A 26,199-nucleotide genomic window follows, 5' to 3' on the forward strand; every position below is an offset into this window, starting at 1 on the left:
GATTCAAAGTTGATGGAAAAGAAAATATGGTGTGCAAACTTGAAAAATCGTTGTATGGATTGAAACAATCTTCTAGACAATGGTACAAACGATTTGACAAGTTTATGTTGCAGCAAAGGTACATAAGAAACAAATACGATCATTGTGTGTATTTGCGCAAGCTTGAAGACGATTCCTTTATCTATCTTCTCCTATATGTTGATGATATGTTGATAGCTTCTAAAAGTCAAGAGGAAATTGAGAAGCTAAAGATTCAACTAAAAAAGGAGTTTGAGATGAATGATTTGGGCGAGGCAAAGAGGATTCTTGGAATGGAGATAAAAAGAGATCGTCATTCAAAGAAGCTTTTTTTTATCTCAGAAAGAATATTTGAAGAGGGTACTAAATCGATTTGGCATGAATGAGAAAACGAAGTCGGTTAGCACTCCGCTTGCTCCTCATTTTAAGCTTAGTGATGCTATGTTGCCAAAGAGTGAAGTTGCACGAGAATATATGTCAAAAGTACCATATGCGAATGTTGTTGGTAGCTTGATGTATGCAATGATTTGCACAAGGCCAGATATTTCACACGCTGTTGGAGTTGTAAGCAGGTACATGCATAATCCTGGAAAGGATCATTGGCAGGCTGTAAAATGAATTCTACGGTATATTCATAATACTGTAGATATTGACTTGGTTTATGAGCATAAATATAGTCAATATCTTGTTGGATATTGTGACTCAGATTATGCAGGTGATTTGGACAAACGAAGATCAACTACTGGTTATGTTTTCACTATTGCAAACGCACCAGTTAGTTGGAAGCCTACTTTGCAGTCAAGAGTTGCTTTGTCTACCACTGAGGCAGAGTATATGGCAATTACAGAGGCTGCGAAGGAGGCAATTTGGCTTCAAGGATTGCTTAGAGAGCTTGGTATTGGACAAGAAGGAATCACAATATTTTGTGATAGTCAAAGTTCTATTGAATTAGCAAAGAACCAAGTTTATCATGCAAGGACGAAGCACATTGATGTCCGATATCATTTCATACGAGACATCATAGAAGAAGGTGGAGTCACAGTGTAGAAAATTCATACTACGGATAATCCTGCCGATATGCTGACAAAAGTGGTTACTGCGGTCAAGTTTTAACATTGTTTCTCCCAAGAGTTGTCTTGCCTAATCCGCCCATACCATAAATGGAGATGACGCTTCTGTGAAGCTCTGCTTTGAGAAGTTCAGCTAGCAATGTTTGTACAACTTCCTGAAAGCCAACAAAAATGTGATCCTCATCTACATATGAGGTAGTTCTCCTCAATGTTCTAACCATGTCATACTGATTGTTTGGGGGATTACTTGGCCCTTCTCCTGCATTATTGATATCTCTAATACCATAAGTCTCTCGTTTGTGAGAGATATCCATGATTCGATGCTTTAGTGATTGGATCTCCTTGCTGACATTGTAGAATTTTGTCTCCTTCCTGCAGATGCAAGTGTAAGCCTTCAGACGACTAGCAAATCTAGCGTCGTCACCTTTACTAGCCTCGAAGCTATAAGTCTCGAGTATAGCAACAGCGTCATTAGCAACAGAGTTGATCTCAAACACCCATTGTTGAACTCTTTGATCTACAACTTGCTTTTGCTCTGCATCTTTAAGGAAAGACTGCATGAAGAACAGCTCATTTCGCAGCCACCGCACATCCTGTCTGAGACTTGTACGCAGGGAAGCTTCCTGTATGAGAAAATCCCCCAATTTTTGAACTGCGAATGACACAAAGGCATCAAGCATCTTTAGGACAAAAGACAAATCAAAGTTAGCTGTTAATTGCTGCCAGAAGAAGTTTGACTCAAGAGTTAAGTATATTTTAGTTTACATTTCTTCTCTTTGATTAATTAGTAAAAGAATTATATCAAATGTGGAATAATATTAACAAGTACATTATTAGTACACATTCCCAGAAAATTTAAAATTGGTTTGGTTGTAGTGCACATGATATCTTTATAATTTCTATATAGTCAATATTTGACTTTGCATTAGTCCATCAGAATAGTGATCTCTCTCACACATACACCCCCACCCCCCCTCGCCCGCCCCCATTTTTTTTTTTTTGTAGTGTTTGAATAAATCTGAATGATTAATCTCTATAAGAAAAAAATATTAATATTATTAAGATATCTATTTAAATATTTTCATGAAAATTGGAGGTAGAGTGCATACACTCTACCCTCCTCAGATTCCACTTAGTGAGATTTTACTGGATCTGTTGTTAGTAGTTCAACAATTCCCTCATCCAACCTACTGCCATCGTCCACCATTAATTACATACCACCATTTGGCATCGACAACCATTGTTTATTAAGAATTATAATAAATATTTTAAAGTATAACATATTTATAAAATTTATATAAATATAATATCACTTTGGTTTGATTTTGATATGCTTTTTCTTAAGTTCTGACTAAACTAAATTACTTATGATCGAATTTTTTTTCTTCGATACCAAACCAAATTCTTGATTAAGTTTCTTTTTCTTGATTTGATTCAATCTAATCAAATAAGCACTTCAACTTTGAGAGTGTACATCTAGACATCTCAATTTGGTCTTAATTGACAATTAAACACTTCAATTTGTCCTCATTGTGTCTAATAAACACCTGACGTTGACGTGACACATAAGTTTTGAATTAGGTGCCTAGATGATCATTTTGTAAGTTAGAGTGCTCAATTGATAGTTCGAATATGAGACTCAATAATTAGGATACTTTAGGTGTATCTTTCACCATCAGCTGCTTAATTAATAATAGAATAATATTGATAGTGATGATTCATATAACCGATTGTCAACCCTCAATATTTTTTGGGATTGAGACTTAAGGGTGTGTTTGGTATGGAGGAAATTGTTTTCTTAGAAAATAAGTTGATGAGTGAATTTTTTTTTTTGAGTGTTTGGTTGGTGAATGAAAAACATTTTTCAGAAAAAAAAACTTTTATTTTGGCTAGAGATAAGGAAATACATTTTAGGAAAATAATTTCTAATCTGAAAATCAACTCTAATAACTGATCCAGGACCTGACCTCAACTCCCAACCTAGGACTCGACATTGACCTTGACCCTGATCTTTAACTCGATGATTGTTTCGGGTCTCGATCTCGACACCTAACACGAGATCCAAACCAAGATTTGTCGTAAACACTCGATGTGAAACCTGACCCCGACACTTGACCCAACTTCCAAATCGAGATTTGATCCCAACTCCCTATCAAGGACTTGACTTTCAAATTGGAATTCAACCACAATACCCTACCTCGACAACTGATCCGGGACTCAAATCCACCAACTGACCTGGGACTAGATCTCGACTCTTGACTCAAAACCTAACTTTGACACTCAATTTGGAACCCTACACCGACACCTGACTTGGGAATAAACCCCGACATCCAATCCAAGATTCGACCTCAAATCCTGACCTGGGACTCGACACCCAAATTAGAATTTGACTTAGATCCATCTCCTGAGTCGGGTCTCGAATTGAGGTCGAGAGTCTGGTCCCGAATCAAGAATCAGGAGTCAGATCCCGAATTTGTATCGAGAATAACTCGAGACTTGAGTTAGGGTGAAAAGTTTAGGTGTGAGGTAGAAAAAGAGTTCTGAAAAATGTTTTCCTAATTTTCTGGAGGTAAGTCATTTTCCTTAAATTTGAGGAAAACATGTTGCTTTGGAAAACATTTTTCTTCATACCAAATACGCTGTCAGTTGATTCGAAAACAAGTTATGCTGGAATTAGTTATGTCAGATAAATTTTTATTGCTTCTTTGATTTGTCAATATTCAAAATAATATGCATTGCTTAATTTTTTAAGAATAAGTTGTTTGTCTCCACCTTATTATTATTTTATACATGATATACTAATCTGATGCGCGAGATACACTAATCTGATGCGCGAAAATGAGGGATTTTGGAGATTTGTAAAACTTATAAGGGATAATGGTAATAAGTAAACTAAAAGGTGAAATTTATGTAATTTTTCCTTATATTAGGGAAAATGCATAAGTACCTCCCCAGCCTATGCCCGAAATCCCAGAGACACACCTAACCTTTACTAAGGTCCTATTACCCCCCCCGAACTTATTTTTTAATTAATTTTCTACCCCTTTTGGTCCTATGTGGCACTATTCTTGTGGGCCCAGCATGTGTTGAAAATTAATTAAAAAATAAGTTTGGGGGGGGGGGGGGGTAATAGGACCCCTTAGTAAAGGTTAGGTGTGTTTCTGGGATTTTGGGCTTAGGCTAGGGTGGTACTTATGCATTTTTCCCTTATATTATATATACTTGAAAGGGAAAATATTACATAAAACTATTCAGTTTATTTGGTTGTTTTTTAAAAATCAACATACCAGAGTGATAAAGTTCAATTTGAAATTACAATTTCAGTAGAGAAAACTTGCGTGAATACTCAATTAACGTGTGTTATTTAATCTGTACTAACAATAACTTTGCAGTAACATAAACAACAAAGTTTAAAACAAACATACCGGGATCTGTAACAATAGAATGAAACATACTGGAAAAAATTGAGCCCATTAAATGCATAGTGTTCCTTTAAGAAAATTATTCCCCTCTAGTACCCGAGGTTTAAAGGAATAGATCCTCTCAGGATAGAACGATTCTATTCACCAGTGTATTGATACAAAAATAATATTTAATTGTGCAGAAGAAGAAGAAGTTCAAAATTTTCATTGTTTTAAAATGAGAGGAAATCCCTCTATTTATAGACAACAAAGGGTAGTGTGAACAAATATTTATTGTGGCTTATCGGAAAGGTCACATCTCTTTGGAAAAGTTACAACCCTTCGGAAGGAACACAACCTTTCATAAAAGTCGCAACTCTTCATAAAAGTTGCAACTCTTCATAAAAGTCACATCTTTTCATGTAAGGGGAATGCTAGTTTTGTAAATAAATAAATTAAAAGGGAATCCTGGTTTGTGATGACGCTACATAGGCGGACATAGAGTTCTCTTTTATATATATATATATATATATATATATATATGATTGTATATATGTGTATAAATACCTCTTATGATTTCGTATAATATCGTGTATAAATATTGAATATCAAGTTTTACAATATTTTTGTAAAAAAGAAATATAAAAGTTTTGTATATTATTGTACTAGATGTATATTAATTAAATAATCACAAAATCATTTTTGCATACAATCCCCCCCCCCCCCCCCCCACACACACACACACACAAAAAGAAAAATCTCTTCCAACCAATTCCACACACTAAAAAAAAAAGAAGCCAAAAACCAAAAAAATCCTTATTTTTGCATAGAATCACAAAATCAGTAAAGTGACGGAAACTTGATTGATGCTTGGACAACCCATCTTCATCAACTTGAATGTCTTCATCTCCTGTTTAACAAAAATATTATTATTTATATAAAAAAGAAAAAAATGAAGGATTGGAATGTGTTTGTATATTTACCTTTCCTATAATCATATAAGACTTCGTATATGTTTGAAATGCTTCACGTGTTTCATTCTCTCTGGAATCTCCTTCAGCTTTTGACAATTATAGATAGAAAGATCTTTAATGAGAGGCATGGCATTTGTGCCTAAATGCCATCTTTCTAAGTTGTCAAGACCATAAAGACGAAGGAACTCTAGTTGACTGAAGCTGTAATCACTGCACATTATTTCTTCTCCTTCATAAGCTCTGGACAAGTGGAGATTCCTTAGGTTTGGCAACATTCCCAAAATAGGCATCGGATCTTTTGTCAGTCTTGACTGCCAAATAACTATCATTGTGATGGAATCTGGAAACACAGGCAGTTTCTCTAATCTCCCACCTAACGACAATTTCTGGAGCTTGTCACAACTATTAACAAATTCAAGGGATGGGAATGGATATGTATATTGTTGACCAAACGAAATACACAATCTGAGAGTGTTAAGGTTTTTCAAGCTGCTAATGTTGTTTAGGGAGTAAGATTTCTCAATATTACCCATCTCTAATTCTCGAAGATTGACTAAATCAACTGGGTCAACATCTTTCCACTGATCACAATCAAGGCGAAGAACTTGAAGACTAGTGAGTTTGCTTATACCTGCCAGAGGTATAGAATATGGAACAACTAAATGTCTTAAATTTATTAGGTCAGCTGTTTCGGGGGGTAATTGGCAAAAGCATGTGTCCACATTGACAACAACAAGTGTCTGTAGATTCTTGAGTTTGCCGATGGAGGAGGGAATTTTACTGACACGTCTTAAGCTTAACAACTTGAGGTTGTACAAACTCCCTATGGCATCAGGTATAACTTCACCATAATCAATATCCAAGTACAACACATATATATGTCGGAACACATCTATATGTTGAAACACAATACAAAAATGTGGATCAAAGTACATAATTGACCTCAACTTCGAGTTAGAAAGACCAAGTGATGAGAGGTACCTTTCTCCTTCACTATGAATGGCATGTCTGATACATGAAGTGGATTTCAAGTTCTTTCTTGGATCATAAATGTCAAAGAAGCTTACCTCCAATGCCTTTTGTATCGCAAGATCACGAAGTAAATCATGAACCTTACATTTAGTAACTTTTTCCCAAAATGTATCCACCACTTGAACCAAGCTTCGTCTTATCAGCTCATTCAAGAAGCCTTCAGCGACATCCTCCATTCTTTCTTCTCCTCTTGGTATGATGAAACCCTCTGCCATCCACAACCGCATTATGTTGTCAGCATAGATCACTTGATCTTCTGGAAAAACACCAAAGTAGAGAAAACACTTCTTGAGCACAGCTGACAAATCGTTGAAGCTTAATGATAGTATGTAGGAGATTTCAATAGAGTCTTCTTCAATGTCCTTCCAAAGGCAGTCTTTCACGTTTTGCCATTTGTCTAGCCCCCATCTATGCGAAAGTAGTCCACTCAATACAACAATTGCAAGAGGTAAGCCTCTACATTTTCCCACCATATCCTTAGCTAGACTTTCCATTGCTGGAACCATTGCTCGAACATCAACTAGTTTCTTACAAAAGAGGGTCCAACTTTCTTCTGGGCTTAGGAAACGAAGTTTATGGACAAAACCTCTGTTGTCTGCTCTTTCAGCGACATCCACTTTGCGCGTGGTAATAATAACTCTGCTGCCATTATTTCTATCCGGAAATGCTCTTTTCAAACTCTCCCATGCTTCTTTCTGCCACACATCATCAACCACCACAAGGTATTTGCTTCCTTTTAATAGCTTACGAAGGTGATTTTCTAGATCTGTTTCTGCCATCTTTTCCAACAGATCTAGAGTTTCCTTGGTGCAACCTTGGATGGATTTTATGATAGTCTTAAGAAGATCCATTGGGTTGTACTCTTGAGAAACACATATCCAAGCACGTGTAGGGAAGCTTGAGACTATATTAGGACTGTTGTAGAGGTTTCTTGCAAGAGTGGTCTTGCCTAATCCGCCCATGCCATGAATGGAGATGACGCTTCTACGAGGCTCTGCTTTGAGAAGTTGAGCTAGCAATGTTTGTACAACATCCTGAAAGCCAACAAAAATGTCATCATCATCTATATATGAGGTAGTTCTCCTCAATGTTGTAACCTGATTACTTGACCCTTCTCCAGCATTACTATTGATATTTGTAATACCATAAGTCTCTCGTTTGCGAGAGATATCCATGATTCGTTGCTTGAGTGATTGGATCTCCTTGGCGACATTGTAGAATTTCTTCTCCTTCCTACATATGCAAGCGCAAGCCTTGAGACGACTAGCACGTTTACCAGCCTCGAAACTGTAAGTCTCGAGTATAGCAACAGCGTCATTAGCAATAGAGTTGATCTCAATTACCCATTGTTGAATTCTATGATCTCCACTTTTCTTTTGTTCTGCATCTTTGAGGAATGACTGTATGATAAGTAGCTCAGTTCTCAGCCATCTAATTTCATCTCTGAGATTTGTTCTTAGTGAAACTTGTTGTATGAGGAAATCACCCAATTTTTGAACTGCTAATGACACAAAGGCATCAGCCATCTTTTGGAATACTACTTTTGATTGAAAAAAAGAAGAAGAAGAAGAGGGGTAGATTGAGAGTTTGATAAGTGATGAATATTGTTAACATGGAATTCAGTATTTAAAGCTCAAAAAATCTGACAGGGGAAAAAGTTGTAAAGTAGAAAGATGATAGAGTTTGAGGTTAATGGTAAAGAAAAGTACATATTCTCTACTAACTGCAAGCCAAGAATTTAAAATTGCATCACACAAGTTATGCTCAGTGTATTGGCCAAGCCAAAAGTTGCCGTTCAAGATTTAATATATATGTATGAAAAATAAATTTGTATAATTTTTTATATACAAAGTACTCCCTCTGTCCCAATTTATGTGACTTACTTTCCTTTTTAGCCCGTTCAAAAAAGAATGACACATTTCTATATAAAGTAACAATTTAAATATAAAATATCTATTTTACCCTTAATGAAATGATTTACAGCCACACAAATTTTTATCATTAATTTGGACTACAAGTTTTAAAAGTCTTTCTTTCTTTCTTAAACTTCGTGCCGACTCAAATTACCTCACATAAAATGGGACAGAGAAAGTATAATTTTTCAACGAAGAATTTCCGATAGAACACCCTGAGCTATATGTGGCTACGCCACTGCTTCATTGACACAAGTTGTGTGTTTAGAGAAGAAATTATGTCCCCCAGGGCAAACAACAACAACAAGTAGGGTCTGGAGAGGGCAAAATGTATGCAGACCGTACCACTACCTTGTGGAGGTAAAGGTTGTTTCAGAAAGGCCCTCGGTAATAAGTCCCCTGGGGCAAATATCACGATATTTCTGCACTTTATTTAATAAGACATACTATCATATTAGATTAAATTTTTAATCAGGACTAGAAGATTTTTAAAATACATGATTTTAAAATTTCATGGTATCAATGTGGTTATAAAATCATATTATAAATAGTAAAATGAGAAATTTTAAATTTAGTATGTTCAAATTTTATCTTTAAATACTAGATACCTTTCTTTTCTTTTTAACTATCCTTGTTAGGGGAATCTATAGGAAAAAATATGATGAACATGACTTCTCAATTTGAAGATGCGTTTTGTAACTTTGAAGAGAAGAAATAAAATATTCGACAATTCAGCACAAATTAATTTGAATTCAGCCTTGGAGGTTATTCCATAAAGGTTTTGTAAAAGCTTGAAGGTCAAGATCTCAAAATTGATTTCCTGAAAACAAATTTTGTTTTGAATATTGTTAACATGGAATTCAGTATTTAAAGCTCAAAAAATCCAACAGGGGAAAAAGTTGTAAAGTAGAAAGATGATACAGTTGATGTTAATCATAAAGAAAAGTATATATTCTCTACTAACTGCAAGCCAAGAATTTAAAATTGCATCACACAAGTTATGCTCAGTGTACTGGCCAAGCCAAAAGTTGCCGTTCAAGATTTAATATATATGTATGAAAAATAATTTTTAACTTATATATTTTGTATAATTTTTGGACGAAAGATGTCCGATTAAACACCCTAAGCTATATGTGGCTACGCCACTGCTTCATTTGCACAAGTTGTGTGTTAATATATACAAGAACTTATGTCCCAAGGCACCAAGTCCCCAGGGCAAACAACAACATACCCAATGAAACCCTACAATTGGGGGTCTGAAAACGGTAAAATGTATGCAAATCGTACCACTAACTCGCGAAGGTAAATGTTGTTTCAGAAAGGCCCTCGGCAATAAATCCCCTAGGCAAACATCAAGATATTTCCGTACTTTATACTTTATTTAAAAAGACACATCATATTAGATTAAATTTTATTATTCAGAAGAGTTGGTTTAATTGTTCCTCCACCTATATCACTTTTAGCTAATTAATTATATTCCATTTGCTTTATTTTATCGAAACATATTTGACTAGGTATTTCATCAGGACTAGAAGATTTTTAAAAGATACGGTTTTAAAATTTTCATGATATCAATGTGGTTATAAAATCATATTATTAATGGTAAAATGAGAAATTTTATATTTAGCACATTCAAATTTAATCTTTAAATAATAAATACCTTTCTTTTTCTTTTTAATTATCCTTCATGACTTCTCAATATGAAGATGCGTTTTGTAACTTTGAAGAGAAGAAATAAAATATTCGATAAGTCAGCACAAATTATTTTGAATTCAGCCTTGGAGGTTATTCCATAAAGATTTTGTAAGAGCTTGAAGGTCAAGATCTCAAAATTGATTTGCTGAAAACAAATTTTGTTTTGAATTGGTGATTTCTCAAAAGAACTGAAACGTCGATGAGACTAATAATTTTCCACAAATGAATCCTCTCGATCCTACCTAGCTCCAGTTGGAAAACAAACAAAACGATTTGAAGTTTAGCGACCAATGCTCAAAATACAAGCAATATGCCTTACTTGTTGCATTATCGTACTAGGATTGGAAATAATTAGGTGTCATGCGGAAACTAGCAAAACAAACTTCGAAAGACCACGAGTAAAAAACCAAACGAGAAATATACCAAAAGACACAGATTTAATGTGGTTCAGTCAATCGACCTATATCCACAAAGGATATGAACAATCCACTATCTAAATATGAGATTACAAAATATTGAGAGAAACAACCTCAACCAATTCACTCGAAATACAAGGAGGTTCACAAATTCTCCTCCATAACCGAAACTCTGAAAACCCTAGGACTACATTGTGAATATTGACTAAGTTAGAAGGAACAAACCCTCTATTTATAGAGTCCTAAACCTTTTCCTATAAGAAAAAGATTAGCCAAATATTAAAACATTTTCCTAAAAAGAAAACCGATTCATGGTAAGAAACTCAGGACAATTAATACCCAACACATGTCACGTCTATGTGTAGGCTCGGGATGTCAACACTAAATTAACACAAATTGATCTTGATCAACTAGTACTGATACTTATACTTAACAAAACACATTACCCCATTCCAAACTCTTTTGTCCCATAGAACTAGTATCCCCCACTGCTCCCCCTGAGCTTCTTTCAGTACTGTGGAATTTGGGTTTTTAGGGTTTATGAAAATGCAGAGGTGCTGTTCATCTGCGGGTCGATCTGCGATAGGTAAACGATGGTTTTCTTCATCCAACAATGATAAAATTGTCGCTTCAGTGCTCTTCGAAAGATTACCGGTAGTGGTTCCCAAAATCGATCCTAATGTATATGCTTTTCAAGAATTTTCGTAAGTTTTTCTTTTTCTGTTCAATTGTTGCATGAAATCGAAATGTAATCAAGCCTTTTGTGATCCAATTACAATGATTTAATTTTAGAGCAATAAGTTCATTAGCTTATACGGGTGTACTATCGTTCCTAAATCATATAAATGCTGGTTCGTATAATAAAATGATCAAAACATTTACCAGTGTTGATTTTTTTCGCTTTCCAGAAACTGTGATGGTTAATTAGGGATTAAGGGTACTTTGATATGTTTGCTTGAGAAAAATAGTACTAAAAAACAATAATTATGCTTCAATCCCAAATTAGTCAGGTCAAATTTATGAATCTTCGCTATTTTGTAAGTTTGATAAAGTATATCTAAGAAAGAAAAGAGTTTCTTTTGTCCAAAATTTTGCAGTGGTTTCTAAATGCTAGGAGATAATGTGTAATGAAGTTGAGAATAATGAGGTTATAGAATGGGTTGGTAACTAAGATGTCAGCAAAAGGAGAAAATGAGAAGGATAAAAAAGAGCAAAGGTTCATGAACAAGAGTTGGTGAATGACAATGTATATGATTGTTTAACGTAATCGGTGTTTAGTTGATTGCAGTAATTTTATTATTAATTTCTTTTATAGGTTTCGTTGGAGGCAGCAATATCGGCGAGAGTATCCAGAAAGTTTTCTGAAGAAGTCTGATACCAGGTACATTTCTGTTGCATTGTTTGAATTACACCTTGCCATTTAATACCTTTTCTTGTGAATTATGTATCTTCATTTTTGAAATATTAACTGATGAATGGTATGAAGAGTGTGCATAGGATGCATGGAATAAGTTTAAACATAATAGACCAGTGAAATTGCTTTAGGAGCTGAATAGCATGAAGAGAGCATAAAAGTCGAAAAGTTTTGAAGATTTTCTGAGCATTCTTCTTTACTCTAGAAATAGAGTTTGTCTAAATGAGAGATCTTGGGGTAAATACTGGTGAATTCTGTTCTGCATACAGTGATTAGAAAAGGGTATGAGCAGCATGGGTTGATGCCGTCCACGACAAAGAAAATAACCAAGAAATAAACAATAAGTTCAAAATTTGGATGGGTGATAAATTTTGCAAAATAAATATTAGTAACTCCTTGTTTACTATTGTAGTTTAGTGCTTTTTTGTTTTCCTTAGATTGTTTAAGACTTTAAGTTCTGGAATCCAGCACTACAGGTATTTTGCTAGTTTTCAGAACTCCTGAATTGAAAATCTGGGAAAATATTCTTTCTAGGTCAAGTTCTCTTTTAAACTACCATTAACAGTTAAAAGGAAGGATTTGTACTCACAACTGAATAAAGAAGTGGGTAAAACAGTTGAGGAAAAAGAGCTCATTGCAACAGGCATGGAACCTGTCAGAAATACTAAATAAAACACATTCATTATGTCTCACGAAAACTAATGGCACAATCATGGAGAGATTTCAAGGTTTTCCTTATTTTACCAATATTTTACTCTTGACTATCTAGCTTTCTGAAGTAACTTGGTCTTGCGAAATTGGTTTCTGTAACTTGGAGAATACCCTTTGGTACTGAGCAGTGAGCATTACTATCTTAGACCATTTACAATTTAAAAACTTTACTTTCATTTCAGAAAAAGTACATGATGGTAAAAATGGCCTAATTTGGAGAGTAAACAGCACACATGTTGGAGAGTAAACACTGTCCCTGTTTTAGCAGTATGACCCAACTGATTTTTACTCCTTGGCTTGTGTAGTATTATTGCTTTTTCTTTCATGCATTCTTCCTTATTAGCCATTAATTATGTACATGGTTCTTCTAGAACATGCTATCACATACTGTTCTGTCTAGTGTCAAATGTCACATGGTCCAGTGGCACGGTTACATCTATATTTTACATGCAGGGGAAAAGGTGATTATCAAATTGATTATAAACCAGCTCCTCGAATCTCAGAAGCAGATAAGACTAATGATCAAAGGTACCAAAGGTTGGACTTCTAACTTTTGTCAAACATTATACAAGAATTTGAATATGGACATTGCACTAGAAGATATTTTTCTTTCAGAGTTGCTTTACCTAAATTCAGCAGACTCGTATTTCCTGACAATAGATGATTATTGACTTCTAATTGTTTACCATAACTAAATTTTTGATGTTGAAATGCCTTAATATTGTCTCGAAGTAATTGATGTGTTAGTTACATGAGATTTGTCTAATTGCGCATTGTGTAAGTATTTAATATTAAGAATGGAGAGCTACTGTTGCTTCCCCCCCCCCCCCCCCTTTATATGCCTTCTTCACCCGCTCTACCCCACAAAATAAAGCTTGCGTCTGTTCTTCAACTCCTCACTTGGTCAAAATTCGCTAAAAGGTACTAACCCTATACAAAACCTTTGCATTTTCCTGAACATGAATAATATGTCAACAGATATTCAAAGCTTTTGTTTCCTTCTGCTGGTTAGTATTTCATGTTACTGATTATGAAATTTTGTTGATATGCATAAGGTCATTACATCGAGCATTAGACAGGAGACTCTATCTTCTAGTCCATGGTACCACACAAGGTAGTGGAAAGCCTGTCTGGCATTTCCCTGAAAAAAATTATGATTCTGAAGAGAATTTGCGCAAGGTAAATAGTATTTATTCAGTCCATTTCTTTGGTGATTTAGTAATTATGGTTAGAAAAATGAAATATAAGTTGCAACTATTTGCAGTGTGCTGAGTCTGCCCTAGAATCTTTCATTGGAGATCTTTCACATACATATTTTGTTGGAAATGCCCCTATGGGTCATATGGTCATGCAATCCACTGAAGACAAGAAAATCCCGTCAATCAAGGTTTGTACATTTTAATTATTGAAGTATTGAAGTATTGAAGTATTGAAGAAGAGGACAGTAAGAAATTCTGTCATCCCACAGGGAGTGAGGGACGGATGGAGGGAAATTCCCTGATAGCTTCTGCAAAGTTTGTGCCTCTTATGTATATATTCTATATTTTATTGTGGCAGCGCTTCTTCTTCAAATCCCAAGTTATTGCAGCCAACAAATTTGATATTAGAAAATGTGATGATTTTGTCTGGGTGACCAAAGATGAACTGTTGGAATACTTTCCTGAGCAAGCTGAATTCCTGAACAAGATGATCATCAGCTGATGTTAGTTTCTGCTCAAACTTCAGGCTTAGTAGGATAGCGGAAATAGTTTTGATCTGAAAAATCCATTTCTTCCCGCAAATGTAATGGCTTGGACTGCTGGAGACCAATTTTATGTCTCGATAGTCTTGACTGCAATTTGCCAGTGTGCCATTCATCAAATTTTACAGAATTTTGAACATAGGATACCTAAATTACGATGGCCTTCTGCCTCAGCTATCACCATGAAGCTATGCTCAGAACTCTGAAGTAGTCATGCAATTCAGTATGAATATGCTTGTATATGCATGATTTTGTCCCAACATACCCAACGTAATCCCATAAGTGGGGTCTGAGAAAGGTATGTACCCAGACTTTGTCCTTACCTTGAGAGCTAGAGAAAGTTGTTTCCTAAAGACCCTCAGCAAAAGTAAAAACAGTTTGAGAAAAGAAGACAACTGGAAGTAACCAACTTAAACACAAAATTTGCATAATTTAAAATTCAAAAATCTTAAACCTAGCAACTTGTTATACTAAAGTTTACTGCAGTAACTAAAAACAATTTTCAACAATCTTTCTACAACATCCTGAAATCCAACAAAAATGTCACCCTGATCATCCACATAGGAGGTAGTTTTCCTCAATGTTCTAACCATGGAAGCCTGATTACTTGGACCTTCTCCTGCATTATTATCGATATTTGTAATACCATAAGTCTCTCGTTTGCGAGAAATATCCATGATTCGTTGCTTGAGTGATTGGATCTCCTTGGCATCTTGGCGACATTGTAGAATATATTTCTTGAGACAACTAGCAAATCCAATGTCATCACTTTTACCAACCTCGAAGTTATAAGTCTTGAGTATAGCAACAACATCATTAGCAATAGAGTTGATCTCAAACACCCATTGTTGAACTCTATGATCTCCACATTGCTTTAGTTCTGCATCTTTGAGGAAAGACTGCATGAAGTGTAGCTCATTTCTCAGCCATTTAACTTCATCTCTCAGACTTGTAAGCATGGAAACTTCCTGTATTAGAAAATCACCCAATTTTTGAACTACAAATGACAGAAAGGCATCAGCCATCTCAGGAATACTTCTTTTGATTGAGAATAGTAGTGAGACATAAATGTGAGAGTAAATAGTGTGTCCACTTATATAGAGGCATAATATATAAACATGACCCTTAATTTGACGTCAACTGATAACTATGACCTTTAACTTTGGGTGAGCATAAATAGACAATTAAACTTGTATAAAATTGAATAACTAGACACATTCGTCCTATATGACACTCTACATGGCAATTTTGTGTCCTATATGTATTATGCCATGTAGGATGTCTACTTGTTCAATTTTATACAAGTTTAATTGCCTACTTGTGCACACTCAAAGTTGAAGAATATAGTTGTACGCTGAAACCAAGTTAAGGGTCATGTTTATGTATTATGCCTATATATATATGTGTGTGTGTGAGAGAGAGAGAGAGATTAAAGTTTAGAAAAAACGAAACATGACCATGTGGTTTCTGAGAAAAAAAATTATGACTAGACAAGGCAAGCCATTATCAAAAAGGACAAAGATGCAATCAAAGGGTAAGGTACATTTTTTTTTTTATTCTTGAAATATGTATTAAAGCTTCTTTAACTCGTGGGAAAATATATATGGAGAGAATTAAGTCTACTTTATTATTTTCTTATTAATCTTCGAATTACAACTATATATTTTATGTAATGTGATGCGCACATGTAAGGGTATAATAGATATTTTAAAGATTTAATTAGGATGAAATTTTTTAATTTCATATATCAAGTTTTCTTTCAATATCCTTCTTAATGGTGCGTATTTTACATGAAAATTAACCTTAAAAAAAATTCACAAAAGTATTATATTCCAACTTACCACTCTGAATTTTATATTTAATTTTAAAAAAAGGCATTGAATATTATTTTTTACTATTGCTACTAAACTACTATCTCTGTCCACTTTTAATTATCATAGTTTCCTTTATAGAGTCAAACTATAAAAACTTTGACTAACATTTTATGATGTATTTTTTCATCATATTGATATGCAAAAAATTGCAATTTACAATACTTTTCGTATAGTTTTTTGAATATCTATTTTTTTTAAAAAAAATATTGAATAAATGTAATCTAATTTAACTTTGAAAATTTATCAAATTAACTTTCGAAAAACGCAACATGACAAATAAAAGTGGATGGAGGGAGTAGTTATCATCATCATATATTATATTAAAAGTGAAGATCTACCAAGTGTAAAATTGGATTACCATTTTGCTCCTATACTAAATTAAAATGTAATAAAATAATTACTCTAAACATAAATTAAATATCTAATTAAATAGTATTATTTAAATAACGTAATAGGGGAGTAAATGAGAACTTACTTTAATAGTTCATATTCGTGAATCCTCCAAAACATGCCCAACTTAATTACTCAATCATTATGTGTTGAAACAGCTGAACATAGTATTCTTTTTTAAAAATTAATTCTCCATAAATATTTGTTTTCTTTCTTTTGATGGTAATGAACGAACACTAAACTTCTAATTAAGGGAAATGCTAAATGGTCAGAAAATTTAGTCAGAATTTGGCTAGAAAATTAAAAAAAATTATAATTTTTTTTTAATTTTAAAACAAACTAATTTTTTTTCCATTTTTTAGTTAAAATGTATTAAAGTTAAAAGGGTAAAAATGTTTAAAAAGGTAAAATAACATAGATAAAATATCATTCTGGCTAAATTCTGATCAAATTTTCTGGCCAATTTTTTTTTTCTTTAATTAATATAGAAGTTGCAACGTACTTTGTTAATTATGAGAAGTTCAAGGAATCAAATTAAGTGATTGAGGAATACAAAAGAATTTTACCATCAAATCTTCAAGACTAGACTATATAAACATACCTAATATTAGTCATTCAATATATGCTTCCGTCGGTAAGCTAGTACAAAAGCGTGTCTTCTAATTTTCAGGTACATTCTTATTAAGTCTAGATTTTTCTGTTTAATTTGCTAACTTCATTTGACTGATAATCATCTAATTTATTTAACGGAAAAAGGTAAAAAATGTCCTTAACGTATTGAAAATGGTTCAAAAATGCCCTCCCATCCACCTATTGGATAAAAAATGCCCTCCTATCCACCTATTTGGATTAAAAAAATACCGTTAAGGTTAAGTTTAAGCCTAAAATTATTAACAGAAGCTGATGTGGCATTAAAAATTCTTTTAATTAAATATGTGATATTATTTTATTGGTCCACATGTAAGATCCAATTTCATTCACAAGCATACTCATTGATCCAAACCCATTTCTTAAAAACCCAACACTTTCTTCATCTTCCTTTTCCAAAATGACTTGGTGAATTAATAAAAGCATGAAGATGGCGATGAATTATCAGAAGCATCCCAAGTCAAAAACTGAAAAATCTCAATTGGGTCATCATCATCAGCAAAATCTAACTTGGCGACAAGTTATCACAAGCATCCAAGTGCATACAGAGCAGAAAACAGGTGAATTAGTAACGTTGATGGAGAAAGGGAACTCGAATTAGAAACACTGCTTTACATCTAAAAGCATTTGGTTACATTTTGAGAGCCAGTGGGACAAGTATAATGTCCAAGGCTGTGCTAGAAAACGGGACTGTAGAATATTGAAAACCAAGTAAATTCAACATATCTTGAAAATCAGTACTTTATTAATTCCTCCAAATAATTTTGGAGAAGGAAAATGAAGAAAGTATTGGGTCTTTCATTTAGAAATGAGTTTGGGTTAATGGGTATGATTGTGAATGAAATTGGGTTTAGTTAATTGCATGTGGATAAATAAAAATAATGCCACATATTTAATTTTAAAAAATCATTTATGCCACATCAGCTTTTGTTAAACTTAACCTTAAGGGCATTTTTGATCCAGAATTTTTGATTCAATAGGTGGAAGAAGGACATTTTTTAGCCATTTCCTATACGTTAAGGGTACTTTTGACGTTAAGCCATTTCATTTCACATGTAAAGAAATGAGTGTTGTACATATGTGGTTTGATACTGAAGATGATCAACTCTTTTTGATCCTAAGCATTATAGCCGAAACTTTGGACAACGATGGATACCAAGACCTTTAATCAGAGGCATGTCACTTGTGCCTAAATGCCATCTTTCTAGGTTTGAAAGAATAGCAAGATACATGAACTTTAGTTGACTGAAACTGTTATCACTTCAGGTTATTTCTTTTCCTTTATAAGCTGCGAATAATTTGAGATTCCTTAGGTTTGGCAACAATCCCAAAATATGCATCGGTCGGATCTTTTGACAGTTTTGAACCCCCAAAAATCATCACTGTGATGGAATTTGGAAATAGATGCAGCAGTTTCTCTATTCTCCCTGTTAACCACAATTTATGGAGCTTTTCACAACAATTAATAAGTTCAAGGGATGGTAATGGAGATGCAACACGGTTACACTGCAATCTGAGAGTGCTAAGGTTTTTCAAGCTGCTAATGTTGTTTAGGGAGTAAGATTTGTTAATATAATGCATACTTAATTCTCTAAGATTGACTAAATCAACAGGGTTAACATCTTTCCACTGATCACAACAGATGCCATCAACAACTTGAAGACTGGTGAGTTTGCTTATACCTACCAGAGGCTCTGAATATGGAGCAACTAAATGTCTTAGATTTATTAGGTCAGCTGTCTTGGGGGTTAGTTGGCAATATGATCCGTCCTCATTGACAACGACAAGTGTCTGTAAATTCTTGAGTTTGCCAATGGAGGAGGGAAGATTATCAATACCTCTCAACCTTAACAACTTGAGGTGGTACAAACTCCCTATGGCATTAGGTATAACACCACCTTCTTTAATATACAAGTACAACACATATAGATGTCGAAACACATTTATATGTTGGAACACATTACAAAAATCCTGATCAAAGAACATAATTGACCTCAATTTTAAGTTAGAAAGATCAAGTGAGAGGTACCTTTCTCCTTGACTATGAATGACATGTCTGGTACATAAAGAGGATATGGAGTGGCTTTTAGGATCATAAATGTCAAAGAAGTTTACCTCCAATGCCTTTTGTATGGCAAGATCACGAAGTAAATCATGAACCCTACATACGGTAACTTCTTCCCAAAATGCTCCAGCCATTTGAACCAAGCTTCGTCTTATTAGCTCATTCAAGAAGCCTTCAGCGATATCCTCCATTCTTTCTTCTCCTCTTGGTATGAAACCCTCCGCCATCCACAACAGTATTATGTTTTCAGCCTTGACCACTTGATCTTCTGGAAAAATACCAAAGTACAAAAAACATTGCTTGAGCGCAATTGGCAAATCATTGTAGCTTAATGATAGTATGTTGGAGATTTCAATAGATTTATCGTCTTTAATGTTCTTCCAAAGGTGATCTTTCACCTTTTGCCATTCATCTAGCGCCCCTTTATGCGAAAGAAGTATGCTCAATACAACAATCGCAAGAGGTAAGCCTTCACACTTTTCCACCATATCTCTAGCTAATCTTTCCATTTCTGGAACCATTTCTCGAACATCAAGTAGTTTCCTACAAAAGAGATCCCAACTATCTTCTTGGCTTAGGAAACGAAGTTTATGGACAAAATCTCTGTCGTCTGCTCTTTCAGCGACATCCTCATTGCGCGTGGTAATAATGACTCTGCTGCCATTCTTGCCATCCGGGAATGCTCTTTTTAAAATCTCCCATGCTTCTCTCTGCCATACATCATCAACCACCACAAGGTATTTGCATTCTTTTAAAAGATCACGAAGGTAAATTTTAATATAATGCATACTTAATTATTGAAGATTGACTAAATCAATAGGGTCAACATCTTTCCACTGATCACAACCAATGCCTTTAAGAACTTGAAGACTTGTGAGTTTGCCTATACGTTTCAGAGGTTTTGAATACGGAGCAACCAAATGTCTTAGATTTATTAGGTCAGCTGTCTCGCAGGGTAGTTGGCATGAGTACCCATAGTCATTGACAAGAAGTGTCTGTAAATTCTTGAGGTTGCCAATGGAAGAGGGAATATCATAGATACCTCTCAATCTTAAGAACTTGAGGTGGTACAAACTTCCTATGGCATCAGGTACTATAGACTTATTGTCAACACGAATCTCCAAGTACAACACATAGAGATGTTGGAACACATTATGGAACTTTATAAGACCCATCTTTAAAAAGTTTGGATCAAGGAACATAAGTGACCTCAATTTAAAGTTAGAAAGATCAAGTGAGAGATACCGTTTTCCTTGACTATGAATGGAATGTCTCAGACAAAAGGAGGATATGGAGTGCTTTCTTGGATCATAAATGTCAAAAAAGCTTACCTCCAATGCTTTTTGTACAGCAAGATCGCGAAGTAGATCATGAATCCTACATTTACTAACTTTTTCCCAAAATGTTCTTGCCGCTTGTATTAAGCTTCGTCTTATCAGCTCATTCAAGAAGCCTTCAGCAACATCTTCCATTATTTCTTTACCTGTTGGTACGAATCCTTCAGCCATTCACAACCATAATATGTGATTAACATGGACCACGTGATCTTCTGGAAAAATACCAAAGTACAGGAAACACTGCTTGAGCGCAGTTGACAAACCGTTGTAGCTCAATGATAGTATGCAGGAGACTTCACTAGAGCCGTCTTTAATGTTTTGCCAAAGGTGGTCCTTCACCTTTTGCCATTCTTCGAACCCCCTTTTATGTGAAAGTAGTCCGCTTAGTACAACAATTGCAAGAGGTAAATCTCCACACTTGTCCACCATTTCCTTTGCTAGCCTTTCCATTGCTAAGACATTGCCTGAACATCAAGTTGTTTCCTACAAAAGAGATCCCAACTTTCTTCTTGGCTCAGGAAACGAAGTCTATAGACAAAACCTTTGTTATCTGCTCTTTCAGCGACATCCTCTTTGCGTGTGGTAATAATAACTCTGCTGCCGTTCTTGCTATCTGGAAACGCTCGTTTCAAACTTTCCCATGCCTCTCTATGCCATAAATCATCGACCACCACAAGGTATTTGGGTTCTTTTAAAGGATCATGAAGGTAAATTTCTAGAACTCTCTCTGTCATCTTTTCCAACAAATCTAGAGTTTCCTTGGTGCAACCTTGGATGGATTTTATGATATTCCTAAGGAGATCCATGGTGTTGTACTCTTGAGAAACACATATCCAAGCACGTGTAGAGAAGCTAGAGACTATATTAAGACTGATGGATAGGTTTCTCGCAAGAGTTGTCTTGCCTAATCCGCCCGTACCATAAATGGAGATGACGCTTCTGTGAAGCTCTGCTTTGAGAAGTTCAGCTAGCAATGTTTGTACAACATCCTGAAAGCCAACAAAAATGTGATCCTCATCTACATATGAGGTAGTTCTCCTCAATGTTCTAACCATGTCATACTGATTGTTTGGGCGATTACTTGGCCCTTCTCCTGCATTATTGATATCTCTAATACCATAAGTCTCTCGTTTGCGAGAGATATCCATGATTTGATGCTTTAGTGATTGGATCTCCTTGCTGACGTTGTAGAATTTTGTCTCCTTCTTGCAGATGCAATTGTAAGCTTTTAGACGACTAGCAAATCTAGCGTCGTCACCTTTACTAGCCTCGAAGCTATAAGTCTCGAGTATAGCAACGGCGTCATTTGATCTCAAACACCCATTGTTGAACTCTTTGATCTACAACTTGCTTTTGTTCTGCATCTTTAAGGAAAGACTGCATGAAGAACAGCTCATTTCGCAGCCACCGCACATCCTGTCTGAGACTTGTACGCAGGGAAGCTTCCTGTATGAGAAAATCCCCCAATTTTTGAACTGCGAATGACACAAAGGCATCAACCATCTTTAGGACAAAAGACAAATCAAAGTTAGCTGTTAATTGCTGCCAGAAGAAGTTTGACTCAAGAGTTAAGTATATTTTAGTTTACTTTTCTTCTCTTTGATTAATTAGTAAAAGAATTATATCAAATGTGGAATAATATTAACAAGTACATTATTAGTACACATTCCCAGAAAATTTAAAATTGGTTTGGTTGTAGTGCACATGATATCTTTATAATTTCTATATAGTCAATATTTGACTTTGAATTATTCCATCAGAATAGTGATCTCTCTCACCCCTCCCCCCCCTCCCCCTTTTTTTTTTTTTAGTGTTTCAATAAATCTGAACGATTAATCTGTATAAGAAAAAAAATATTAATATTGTTAAGATATCTATTTAAAGATTTTCATGAAAATTGGAGGTAGAGTGTGCGTACACTCTACCCTCCTCAGATCCCACTTAGTGAGATTTTACTGGATATGCTGTTGTTAGCAGTTCAACAAATCCCTCATCCAACTTACTGTCATCGTCCTCCATTAATTACATACCACCATTTGGCATCTACAACCATTATTTATTAAGAATTATAATAAATATTTTAAAGTACAACATATTTATAAAATATATATAAATATAGTATCGCTTTGGTTTGATTTTGATATGCTTTTTCTTAAGTTATAACTAAACTAAATTAATTATGATGGATTTTTTTTTCTTCAATACTAAACCAAATCCTTGTTTGAGTTTCTTTTTCTTGATTTGATTCAGTCTAATCAACTAGCAAATAAGCACTTCGACTTTGAGAGTGCCTAGATGATCATTTTGTAAGTGAGAGTGCTCAACTCATAGCTCAAATATGAGACTCGATAAATTAAGATACTTAAGGTATATTTTTTACCATCAACTTTTTAATTAACAATAGAACAATATTGATAGTGATGATTAATATAACCGATTGTCAATCGTCAATATTTTTTGGGATTGAGACTTAAGGGTGTGTTTGGTATGAAGGAAAATGTTTTCTTAGAAAATAAGTTGGTTTTTAACTTATTTTCTCATGTTTGGGTGATGGATGAAAAATATTTTCTAGTGTTCAGTTGGTGAATGAAAAACATTTTTCAGAAAAAAAAAAAACTTTTATTTTTGGCTAGAGATTAGAAAATACATTTTAGGAAAATAGTTTCTGATTAGAAAATCAACTCCGATAATTGATCCAAAACCTGATCCCGACACCTGAATTGGGACCTGACCTCGACTCCTGACCTAAGACTCGACATTGACCTTGACCCTGATCTTGAACCCGATGATTGTTTTGGTTCTCGATCTCGACACGAACCCGAGATCTAAACCAAGATTCGACCCCAACACTCGATGTGAGACCTGACCCCGACACTTGAGCCAACTTCCAACTCCGGATCTGATCCCAAATCCCTATCAAGGACTTGACTTTCAAATCAAAATTCAACCACGACACCCGACCCCGACAACCGGTCTGGGACTCAAATTTGACAACTAACCTGAGACTAAACCTCGACTATTGACCCAAACTTGACTCTGACACTCAATTTGGAACCCCACACCGACACCTGACTCGGGAACAAACCCCAACGTCCAATCCAAGATCTGACCTAGAATTTTGATCTGGGACTCGACACCCGAATCAGAATTTGACTCAGACCCATCTCTTGGGTTAGGTCTCGCATCCAGGTTAGGAGTCGTGTCCCGAATCGAGAATTAAGAGTCAGATCCCGAATTAGTATTGATAATAACTCGAGACTTGAGTTAGGGTGGAAAGGTGAGGTGTGAGGTTGAAAAAGAGTTCTGAAAAATGTTTTCCTTACTTTTTGGAGGTAAGTCATTTTTCTTAAATTTGAGGAATATAAGTTGGTATGGAAAATATTTTCCTTCCTACCAAATACATTGTCGGTTGGTTCGAAAACAAGTTATGCTAGCATTAATTATGTTGGCATTAATTTTTATTGCTTCTTTGCTTTGTCATATTCAAAATAATATGCATTGTTTAATTTCTAAGAATAAGTTGTTTGTCTCCACCTTGTTGTTTGCAAGCTTTAGTCATTCATTTTTAAAAATAAAATTTATATCTTATTTAGCTTAAATATTTTTGTGTGTGCATTATATTGCAAAGATGTCTACTGTAGTTCATTATGTCTGGCCTATTGGGGATGATAGACCATCACTATACTTCTCCACAAATTTTCAGAAGATTCAATCTTGCCGTTTGAGAGAAATCAAGTTGCAAAGTTTGACGAAATTCTGTTTTGTATTATAGGGTATAAAATTATACATTATTGTATATGGGTGTATAAATACCTCTTATAATTTTGTATAATATTCATATATAAATTATTGTATATCAAGTTTTACAATATTTTTGTAAAAAAGAAATATAAAAGTTTTGTAATATTATTGTACCAGCTGTATATTATTGTATACTAGATGTATATTAATTAAATAATCACAAAATCATTTTTGCATACAATCCCCCCCCCCCCCCCCCCCCCAAAAAAAAAGAAAAAAAATCTCTTACAATCAATTCCACACACTAATAAAAACGCCAAAAACCAAAAAATCAGTAAAGTGATGGAAACTTGATTGATGCTTGGACAACCCATCTTCATCAACTTGAATGTCTTCGAGTAACAGCTTCATCTCCTGTTTAACACAAACATTATTTATATAAAAAAAGAAAAAAAATGAAGAAAGTTATGTAGGATTGGGATTTGTTTGTATATTTACCTTTCCTATTATCAAAAATAAGAGTTCATATGAGATATATGTTTGAAATGCTTCACGTCTTTCATTCTCTCTGGAATCTCCTTCAGCTTTGAACAACGATGGATAAGAAGATCTTTAATGAGAGGCATGGCACTTGTGCTAAATCCCATCTTTCTAGGTTCCAAAGATAATCAAGAATAAGGAACTCTAGTTGACTGAAGCTGTTATCACTGCACATTATTTCTTTTCCTTCATAAGCTCTAAACAATTGGAGATTCCTTAGGTTTGGCAACATTCCCAAAATAGGCATCGGATCTTCTTTCAGTGTTGAGTTCCAAAGAGCTATCATTGTGATGGAATTTGGAAACAGAGGCAGTTTCTCTATTCCCCCATCTAAACACAATTTCTGGAGCTTTTCACAACAATTAACAAATTCAAGGGATGGTAATGATTCCATATTTAAACAATACAATTTGAGAGTGCTAAGGTTTTTCAAGCTGCTAATGTTGTTTAGTGAGTAAGATTTGGTAATATCATGCATGCTTAATTCTCGAAGATTGACTAAATCAACAGGGTCTACATCTTTCCACTGATCACAACAAACGCCTTGAAGAACTTGAAGACTAGTGAGTTTGCTTATATGTACCAGAGGTTCTGAATACGAAGCAACTAAATGTCTTAAATTTATTAGGTCAGCTGTCTTGAGGGGTAGTTGGCTAAAGTGTCCGCCCTCATTGACACAAAGTGTCTGTAAATTCTTGAGATTGCCAATGGAAGAGGGAAGACGACGGATACCTCTCAATCTTAAGAACTTGAGGTGGTACAAACTCCCTATGGTATCAGGTACTATAGGCATATTCCCAACATGCATATCCAAGTGCAACACATATAAATGTTGGAACATAATTGACCTCAACTTACGAAAATCTGGATCGAAGACCATAATTGACCTCAACTTTAAGTTAGAAAGATCAAGAGAGGGGTACCTTTCTCCTTGACTATGAATGACATGTCTGATACATAAAGAGGATATGGAGTGGCTTTTTGGATCATAAATGTCAAAAAAGTTTACCTCCAATGCCTTTTGTATCACAAGATCATGGAGTAAATCATGCACCCTACATTCAGTAACCCTTTCCCAAAATGTATTAGCCACTTGAACCAAGCTTCGTCTTATCAGCTCATTCAAGAAGCCTTCAGCGACATCCTCCATTCTTTCTTCTCCTCTAGGTATGAAACCCTCGGCCATCCACAACCATGTTATGTTATCAGCCTTGACCAC

General features: G+C 34.8%; 3 protein-coding genes, 1 long non-coding RNA gene and 3 pseudogenes across 5 annotated transcripts in view; 3 read left to right on the top strand and 4 right to left on the bottom strand.

The window, feature by feature from the left end:
• Positions 1 to 1,739, top strand: part of LOC125818757 (uncharacterized) — a 70,791-nt gene extending 69,052 nt beyond the window's left edge. The window contains exon 5 of one of the 2 annotated variants that reach the window (XM_049498272.1): positions 1,446 to 1,739. In XM_049498272.1, the coding sequence (XP_049354229.1) occupies positions 1,446 to 1,478 (33 nt within the window). In that variant the 3' untranslated portion in view covers positions 1,479 to 1,739. The remainder of the gene's footprint in view (positions 1 to 1,445) is intronic. The other variant, XM_049498273.1, reaches the window with a different exon arrangement.
• A 4,798-nt stretch (positions 1,740 to 6,537) lies between these two features.
• Positions 6,538 to 26,199, bottom strand: part of LOC125818771 (disease resistance protein RPP13-like) — a 48,400-nt pseudogene continuing 28,738 nt past the window's right edge.
• Positions 7,055 to 8,021, bottom strand: LOC125818759 (disease resistance protein RPP13-like; annotated as a pseudogene).
• On the top strand, positions 11,031 to 14,637 carry LOC125818764 (uncharacterized). The gene is made up of 6 exons (XM_049498285.1): positions 11,031 to 11,223; positions 11,835 to 11,900; positions 13,098 to 13,172; positions 13,700 to 13,823; positions 13,909 to 14,031; positions 14,202 to 14,637. Exons 1-6 carry the CDS (start codon positions 11,060 to 11,062, stop codon positions 14,343 to 14,345), a joined length of 696 nt encoding a protein of 231 aa, XP_049354242.1. The 5' UTR covers positions 11,031 to 11,059; the 3' UTR covers positions 14,346 to 14,637.
• LOC125818777 (uncharacterized) lies at positions 18,993 to 26,190 on the top strand. Its single transcript, XR_007442418.1, has 3 exons — positions 18,993 to 19,028; positions 20,301 to 20,452; positions 25,761 to 26,190. It is a non-coding gene; the product is annotated as an uncharacterized LOC125818777 (long non-coding RNA).
• Positions 20,144 to 26,199, bottom strand: part of LOC125818744 (disease resistance protein RPP13-like) — a 43,381-nt gene continuing 37,325 nt past the window's right edge. The window contains exon 3 of the mRNA XM_049498256.1: positions 20,144 to 20,693. Within this exon, the coding sequence (XP_049354213.1) occupies positions 20,157 to 20,693 (537 nt within the window). The 3' untranslated portion in view covers positions 20,144 to 20,156. The remainder of the gene's footprint in view (positions 20,694 to 26,199) is intronic.
• On the bottom strand, positions 21,214 to 21,937 carry LOC125818769 (disease resistance protein RPP13-like; annotated as a pseudogene).

Source organism: Solanum verrucosum, unplaced genomic scaffold, assembly GCF_900185275.1.
Source record: "Solanum verrucosum unplaced genomic scaffold, falcon-dt-bn FXZP01000252.1, whole genome shotgun sequence".
NCBI lineage: Eukaryota > Viridiplantae > Streptophyta > Magnoliopsida > Solanales > Solanaceae > Solanum > Solanum verrucosum.